The sequence below is a fragment of the Grammomys surdaster genome, unplaced genomic scaffold, assembly GCF_004785775.1.
Source record: "Grammomys surdaster isolate TR1022 unplaced genomic scaffold, NIH_TR_1.0 150, whole genome shotgun sequence".
NCBI classification, from domain to species: Eukaryota; Metazoa; Chordata; class Mammalia; order Rodentia; family Muridae; genus Grammomys; species Grammomys surdaster.
This window is the reverse complement of record NW_021604608.1, coordinates 8,389,605-8,398,669: the sequence shown is the minus strand read 5'-3', so window position 1 is coordinate 8,398,669 and position 9,065 is coordinate 8,389,605. Positions and strand designations below refer to the sequence as shown.

The 9,065-nt window shown below is 42.4% G+C and overlaps 1 protein-coding gene across 1 annotated transcript in view; it reads left to right on the top strand.

Annotated features, from left to right (window-relative positions):
• The window catches only part of Sel1l3 (SEL1L family member 3), a 111,686-nt gene that overhangs the window by 28,606 nt on the left and 74,015 nt on the right, over positions 1–9,065 (top strand). Inside the window, exons 5-6 of the mRNA XM_028765317.1 lie at positions 338–453; positions 3,396–3,454. Of these exons, the coding sequence (XP_028621150.1) occupies positions 338–453; positions 3,396–3,454 (175 nt within the window). The remainder of the gene's footprint in view (positions 1–337; positions 454–3,395; positions 3,455–9,065) is intronic.

Here is a 9,065-nt window from a genome sequence, read left to right as displayed (position 1 = left end):
GTCTCTCTCTCTCTCTCTCTCTCTCTCTCTCTCTCTCTCTCTCTCTCTCTCTCTCTCTCTTTCTTTCTTTCTTTCTTTCTCAAAGTCTCCCTGTGTAGGATGAGGGGAAGGCAGACTGGTCTGGGACTGGAACTCCCAATGCTCCTGCCTCAGCCTCTGGTGCTAGGATTTAAAGTGTTCACCACACTGCACCTGGCTTAGCTTGGCTTCTGTTTAAAGGAAAAAAGGGAATGTGGTTTAGACTTGTAACTTCTTAGGAGGGTTACTGAGAAAGGATTACCTCTTCATACCATGAAGTGTTCCTCAGTTACCTCTTTGTCTTTTTTTTCCATTGCAGGCAGTTTGCATATTCAAATGCATCTCATCAAGGGAGAAGACCTGGCTGTAAAAACCAAATTCACCCTTCCTCTGAAGGAGTGGTGCCGACTGGATATCTCTTTCAATGGAGGCCAGGTATCTGCAGTTTACTCTGCCTGGAGTCCTGGGGACATCTCTTTTGAGATAAAAAACATTGTTAGGAAGGCAAAGAACCACAAAACCTGGGAGGGAATTTGGCAAACGATGTGCCTTTTACAATTACGCACTTGCTAAATCGAACTTTATAGATGGAAGTTTAAATCATAAGAGTCTCTCATCCCATTTAATTAACTTTTAAAGTGGTTCTTTCCACTCTGTGGCGAATGAGTAAATAATGTAGCCAGCTCTGTAGCCACAATTATCTGAGTTATTCAGTCCTTCTCCCCTAGGGACATAGGCTTCCTGCACTTAAGTGTCAAAATCACATCAGCCATGTTTACATGGCTGTATTAGATCTACAACTTTTTAAGGGAATTTATTGGCTAGTTCAGCTTAGAAATGATTTGACTGCTTTTGGCAGTTGAAACAATTGCTTACGCTTGGCACTAAACACACTCGTAATAACCGGCGCATATAAGTGATGATTGTGTTGGGAGGGAAGGAGGGTCTTTATCTATTCTGTACATAAAATGTTGCTTATAACTCTCTCACCCCCCCATAACAGAGGTTTTTTTATGGATTGTGGGAAATCTGTTGTTGTAATTGAAGACGATTCCATTTCTCCATCGATGCGATGCCAGCATGCTAGCTTTTTCTGGTTACTTTATTTTCTCATCAGCTTTTCTTATTGATTTGTGATTTTCCTGGAACAAAACTGGAGGAGGCGTTTTGTTTGTCTCATGCTTTAGATAACGCATGGTCCTCCCTTGTGTTTAACGTTCCCACCATTCCGTGCTCTGAAGAGAAAAGAAAATTTAATCAGGTCAGCTCTTGCCACCTTCCTGAGAGGACCGCATAAGACGCTAGCTGGGAATTTGTGCATGTCACATTTTCCTTAGAAACTCCTCAGTATCATAGCTGAGGTCCATATCACCCATGCCCATGTATGAGAGGTACACACTGTGCCACCAAGACAAGCATCACATCATCAGAGCAGAGTCATAGATCTGATTCTGCACCTGCTGTATGGAAGGCGCCAGGCTCGGGTTACTTATAGACTATTTATGGAAGTAACATTAAGCACGTGAAGAGAAGTCATAAGGCAAGCTTAATTGCCAAATGATTCATATTGATTTCTAGAAGGAAGACAGCATTCCATGCTGGGATGCTCAGGGAAGCGTTCGTGTACAAGCCTTTTATGTTTGGGCAGAATTTAAATGGGAGGAAAGGATCAGGGATTTCTGCTGTGATTGGGAAGTTCACAGACAAGCCAAGTTGACTGTCACTACAGACTATCCAGAGACAAAAAGTTAATTCCTCATAGTCTTGAAAGCTCTTGCTGGCGTCTAGTGAAAGCCCTCTTGCTGTATTACCACCTGGTATGAACATCACTAGATGGTAGCCAAAGAGAATATTCTGGCTGAGATCGCTCTCTCTTTCTCTTTTTCTTAATTTTTTTATTACATCGATACACATATACTTAGTTTAGTGTGTATATGTGAGTGCAGGAATTCTCATGCCACAGTAACTATATGGAAGTCAGAAGACAACTAATGGAATACAAGTCTTTCCTTCCACTGTGTGGAATGAAACTCAGGTAGTCAGTTTTGGTGAATCTACCCTTACCCATTGGGCCATTTTGGGGGCTTCTTTTCTTAAGTAGTTGCTAACCCCTTAAAAGGGGTTCCTCTCCATGGCTTCATATGATATTAATCCCAGAGTTCACCTTCCAAATATCATAAACATACACATTTAGGAATTAAATTTCCAATATATAAACTTGAGGAGCATAGGAAATTAATAGGAAAAAAGAGTTATGTCTTTGGGGCTAGAATGTGCAGAGACTTCAATTTGGACTTTAGCTTGCAAGGCAGTAGAGAATCATGTTGTTGAAAAACCAAAGGATACCAGTACCTTAGAGAGAAGAGCTGTGTGGTGTAATGTGTGGTGCAATGAAGCCACAGAGAAGTAAGAAGGGCAACAAGGTAGAAAAAAACAGGGCTCTGTGTGTGTGTGTGTGTGTGTTCTTTTGCCAGTGGATTTGAAATACTGAGATACTTCCAGACTTGTCTTTCTTGCTGCCTCCTCTGGACTTCTTCATGTACATAGGTTTAAACCTCTGGTGGGATTGCCACACTTGCCGCTCTGCCAAGTCGATCAGTCACTAAAAGTGGTTTCTGAGAGAGACAACTGGTTGGGTTCTTTTCTCTTCTCACACGCCCTGTGACTGGTACGGTTGGTTTCTAGTGGTTTCGTTTATCTTCCGTTGGCATAGGGTAATCTTTAAGTCTTTGAGTCTCTAGAAAGGTCAAGACAGGTTTGCTAAACACTTCCTGTGGAAGTGTCTGAGAAAAAGTGTCCCCATTAGTCCCAGGGACTCACACAGTAGTCCTAGATCTAAGATGAACCTACTTGAGACAACACATAACATCATGAACAAAACATTGTCCTCACCGAAATGAGGGTAATGACTCTTGTTGCTTACAGGATGGGCGGCGGGACCTACAAGCAATGAAGAACATAGAGCACCAGGCTTCTCTCTCCTCCCCCCAGCCCTGCCATGGCTCTGGTAAAACCAGTAAAACTCCTAAGCCTACTTGTACTGTCAGGTGTACTTCCTTGTCTTCTTCACAAGAAGTTTGGAAACACAGACAGAGACATCCAGTCAACCTCTGGCTTGAAGTCTGGAAGCATAAAACCCACTGGCAGAAATTGCATTGTAAATATATTTAGACACAGCATCCAGCCATTTGGGGAGAGCTAAATTTATTAAGTCTTAAAATATACCCACGGCTAGTAAACTGTTAATTTTATTTTTGTAGAAATTAATCAGGAGAAGGACAAGTGCATTTCATGAGTAATTTATACCAAGGATCGTATATATTTATAGCGTGGGGTGTGCGGCCTTACCTGACCCGTATGTTTCTCTCCCAATGTAGATAGTGGTCACTGCCAGCACTGGATGGGACTTGAAAAGCCACCATAATCAGACCATTAGGTAAGTACCATTTTCATCCACGATAGTCTGTTGTAGGGCTAAGGAGTCTTCATGCTGTAGCTTTCAACCCTAAGATTATTCTGTATACCTCATTTAACTTTTCCAAGCCAGACTTTGTTGTTGTTGCTATTTTGTTCTTGGTTTTACATCTTATTTTCCACCTACCCCCTCACGTGTGTGTGCACCAAACATGCATATGTACAGATGCTATGGTGTACACATGGAGGTTAGCCATGTTGTATATGCAGAGATCAGCCACCATGTACATGTGGAAGTCAGAGGTCAGTCTGCAGGAGTTGGTTCTCCCCTTCCACCATGTAGGATCCAGGGATCAAACTCAAGTTGTCAGGCTTGGTGGCCAGTGCCAGAAACCCCACCGAAGAATCTCTGGACCCAAGCTAGACTTTGAATTTTTATCTTTTAACAGGCATCCATTCTTCCTGCAATATATATATATGTATTATATATGCAGGAGATAGTAGTCAATCCTTTTTCCGAGTTTCACCATAAATTCTTCCTTCGTGGCACTTTGTAATTTATTTTCTTTGAGAATTATCTTCTATGAAGGATTCTAACGAAAATAAATCTAAGTATTAATGTTGCTCATTGAGAACGGCTGGAAACTTTGATGTCATGTAGCGCATAAAAGGAGACAGTCTTCATATTTATGTTCATAATCTAGATTTGAAATGTGTGCAGCTATTGATACTGGCACAGCTTTTCATCCCTCTGTTACAGTCTCCATAGCATTTGCAGAAGCTGAGAACTGGGGCCCTTGCCTTGTGCTTTGTTGATTTCTAATTTGCTCCTAGACCCATATGAAATAGTTGGTTTTATAGCATCAAGCACAGACAACCTTCATTAGGTATCTGAGAAACCCCATCAGAGCTGGATACCCAGATTCCCTCAGAGACTGGCTACTGAGGGAACCAGAACAGAGAGTGGGAAGGGAAGCCACAGGCTTCTTCAACCATTCTTACTTACATGTAAATCTCACTAGTTTCTAGTAGGCTTCAGGAGTTTAGAGCAATTGGGGTGTGTGTGTGTGTGTGTGTGTGTGTGTGTGTATTAAAGGATTAGAGTTTTCTAGAAAGGTTAAGGATGTATCATTGCTTAGCTGCCACGAGGTCAAGAGTGAGTCCATAGCTATTTGGAAGCATAGAGAATGAGGCTAGGAATAAAGCAGAAGTCTTAAAATGTGCCAGAATCAGAAGCACCCAACACAGGCAGGTTTTCTTTATGGAACTTACTACTGTGACTAAATCAAGGGACAGAGAAGCCGAATAGGATCTGAGAGTCCTTTGGAAATCTATTCAGTGAGCCCTAGTTATTACGGGTTGTCTCATGATGTAAGTTAAAAGTGGTACTCCCCTCCTCTCTGGCCCCACCCACTCCAGCCCCAGGGCGTGTTTTTTTTTTTTAAACAAGTGACTGGATTTCAAAGGTGGCTTTTCATTTCTCATATGGGGGCTTCCTTTTCTACAAAACCCCAAATCCCAGAGACCAACACAAGTGAATGCAGGCAGGTCACAGTGTGAGAGAGTAAGGGGTGGCATTCCAAGAACATGACATCATAAGAGTGACAGCAGCTCAATGCTGGCATGGTCAGAGCCCAGTACCAAACACGAGAGTGGCTATGGCAATAGAACTTCATCTTCTCCATTCTCCAGAATCTGTGGTGTTAGCAAGGCCATGAGCTAGGAGAGGTGGCCAGGACATTCCTCTAGGTCCCTGTGTGGCTGTCTGTACGCAATGACTCTTTTGGATAAAGCTGGACCTGTGGCCACCAACAAAAAGCCACTCTGCACTTTTTTGCACCACAGGGCCCCAAATGAAACAAGATAAAAGGAAACAAACAGACAAACATTTGGTGTTTGGCATCTTACATTGAAATCTGCTGTTGCTGTTCCATCTACTCGAAGTTCAAATTTTCCTTAAATAAATTAGTTGCAAAGAAAAAAAAAAAAAGCTGAACCTGTGGATTGGGAGCCCTTACTGGTGATGGTGGGGTAGGGAGGCAACTCAACTCAAGAGTGATAAGAGAAAGACATTTTGATTCAATATTTTTAAAAAATAAATGCAAAAAAAATTAATCTATGAACAGGGTACCAGACTTCTATACTGACAGAACCAGTATGAGCATAGATCAGGACTGATTGGGAGACTAGTGCCAGTTCAGTATCCCAGGTAAAGCATCCAATGAGTCATACCTAGTCACATTAGCCCCAATCCTGATATTCTTCACTGCCAACTCTGGAATCTAAACCAGAGCCCTACTTTTACAGTGATGCAAGCCAGGGTAGGGAACAGCATCATGTTGCAGGCTTCCTGGTTGGGTTGGGTTGTAAGGACATCCTGCTCTCTCTTGTCTGCCCTTGAAATGTAAATATAGTGTTAGCTTTATCCTATGAAGGCAGGGACAGTGTCACAGGAACAGAAATTAAGTGTTCAGCAACATGTGCTGGCAAAGTAAGTGCCTATGAGTGACTTTGGTGACAGGAATACTTTTAGGTTACATCCATCGGGTCTGTGCATGTGTCTGTCTATCCATCTCATATTTATTGCACATATTTCACATTTCCAACACAGGGTTTGATTCTAGGAGTGGGAGAAGATTAAAAAGAGGGAATGCAGACTCTACTTCCAGGAAACTGGGAAACACATCCGATGAAGGAGAATTGTTCAGTAGAACAAATTCACAAATAAATTTAAAGTTACAGCTATCAGAAATGCTAGAGAGAAATGATAAAGTGGCTTGAGAGATTCAGAACTTAGATTAGGTCCTGAGGAATTGACCCCAGACAAAAACAATGACCAGAGGTGAAGGGTCCTCAAGTCTCTTCTAGAAAAAACTGCAAGTCTGGCTATCTCCTAATTCTGAGCGGGGCTTATCTAACAACGCCGGTCAATCTTCCAGGCTCCGGTGCTCTTGGTAATAAACCAGGGCTCTTTATGTCCAGATAAGAGGAAAAACAGTTTGCCAGAGTGTTTGAGGTTTTCCAAGGAGACTAGTCTGAGCTCTAGAAGAGTCTAGCTCAGCTTTCATGTCGGGGAAATTGATGACCATCAAACTGTGCACAGTACAAGGGTTCTCTTACAATCTTGTGCAAATGTTGAGAATTTCAGAGGAGAAAAATGTGGAAACATACTGTAGAGATGCAGATGGAGACAAAGATAGATGTATCTATCGATGGTTTATAATGATGACAGTTTAAAAATTATTGGGCAGTGGTATAGAGACCAAGTAATTTGTTATTAAGTGGGAGAAGAAAAAGAACCAGGAAAAGCAAGGACCCTTGCTTTAAGTATCTTATGCTAACTAAAAAACATACAGTAGTTCCCCATTATCCAGGAGTTCACTTTCCATGGTTTTTCTTATGCACAGTCAGGAGAGGCCTAAAACTATTAAATGGAAGATTTCAGAAGTAAATATTGTATACATTTTAAAGTGCATGCTGTTCTGAGCAGCAGGATGAAGTCTTTTGTACTGTGCATTACCCCTGGTTGTGTATCCATGCAGTGGGTGTTACCTGCCCGTTACATAGCTGGGTCTTCAGTTATCCTGTCAAAACACCAGCATTCATATTATCCTCCCTCCACTTAAACATTTCCCAAAGCACACGAGAAGTGATGCTGGAAATTGAGATTCCCAGAGGAGCTGTTAGATGCTTCTCCAAAGTATCATCTCACTCACACAGAGAGGAAGAGCACAGCACTGAAAGATACTTCTAGGGGAGACCACATTGGCATATGCTCATCATAGTATGTGGCCCAAATTGCTCTACTTTGTCACTTGCTACTGCTCATCCTTTACCCAGTGGAATTTATTAATTAAAGCTTATCTTAGGTGTGGAGATACAGGGGCAGGATGCCAGCATAGGTAGCGTTTGGAGCAATACAAGGTTTTAGTCATCCACAGGGGCTTTGGGGCTGCACCCCCTGAGTGATTGAGGACTATGATTGGGGACTGCTGTATAAGTTTGCATCAAACTTTCTAGACAGGGCCTTCCCTTTGCTCTGAAAATTGGGGTTTGTTATCGTCTTTTTTGCAGAAAACACACAATTTGTTTTCTCTCTTTCCAAACAGGAGAAAAGAAAGAAGACACTTGTAAAACAGTTTGAACTCCAAGCCCTTCTAGATTTCTTCAGTCTTTCATAATTATTTATTATAATTCCACCACTAAAATAGCATTCCTTTATTGAATCAACTAAAAGTAGTAATGAACTTGCAAACGAGTGTGAGTTTTGTGTGTGTGTGTGTGTGTGTGTGTGTGTTTTACTAGAGATTGAATATATAGGGTCTTGCATGACAGGCCCATACTCTACCACTGAGCCTTTGTTGTTTTATTTTGAGGCTGAGTCTCATGATGTTGTCTAGGATGGCCTTGAAGTTTTGATCCTTTTGACTCATCTTTCTGAGTGGCTGGACTTACAGACCCAGCTTAACTTGCTCTATAATGGAAGGAACTGTCTTCTCCCCCTGTTCCATTTTAATAGATTACATATTGAGGTTCACACCAGGACTACAGTGAACATAGAGTTGACAGAGTCTTGTCTGAGAAATGAACACATCTTAGTAAGCCTGTGCCTCAGATGGTGGGAGCAGAAGTTCATCGGTGAGATGAGTATTCACACCCGTAGCCAGCAGCCATGGCGTCTACCATGTGCCCGACACTGTCCTAAGTACTTTATGTATTAACTGCTGAGGATCCACAAATCTAAAACCTAAATGCTCCAAGTCTGGCAATGTCTGAGTGTCACATCAGATTTTAGAGCGTTTTAGATGTTCAAGACATTTCTGATTTCAGACAATTGGGGTTTTCTAAGTTTCCTGATTCTGGATGTTCAACCAGTTGAGTCTATGCACACACTGGGATCAATCCCAAGCCCTCTGAAATCTCCAACACTCCGGAGCGTTTTGGCCATTCAGTCCATAGTTCAGTCAACCCTCACAACAACTCTATAAATAGACATGGTTGTTTTCATGTTTAAAAGTGGGGGAAGGGATGAGGGCTCCAGAGAGCCTCTACTAGGGAGCAAACCCCCCCCCCCCAGGGTATTGTGAGCATCAATAGAGTTGCAGAGAACTGGAGACCTCAAGCAAGCTGACTCAGAATAAAGCTTCTCATCCATTCAGCACCAAGTACCCTCTCATGGGAGTTAGACCATTACAGTCTTTCCAAGGTCCTGAGAAACAGGGTCTGTTCTGCAATCAGAGTTACTAACTTTGTGGTCTCTCTTGAAAAAAAGGAGAGAGGGAGAGGCAGGGACAGGGAGGGGAAGGACAGGAAAATGAGACACAGAGACAGAGAGGGAGAGAGAGAGCGTGCTTCATTTTCTATAGTCCACCAAGGCTGAGATTCTGAAAAGATAAATACACAGAGTGGAAGGAAGGTGGCCTTGAGTTTCTCACCCTCCTTCCTCTTCCTCTTGAGTGCTGGGATTATACAATATACCTAGTTTATGTGGTGCTGGGGTGCAAACCCAGGGCTTTGTGAATGTACCACCTTCTCTTCCATAGGTGTTGCATGCGCCTAAGCAAATTCATTTCTTGTGGCAGTGGCACACACACACACACACACACACACACACACACACACACACACACACA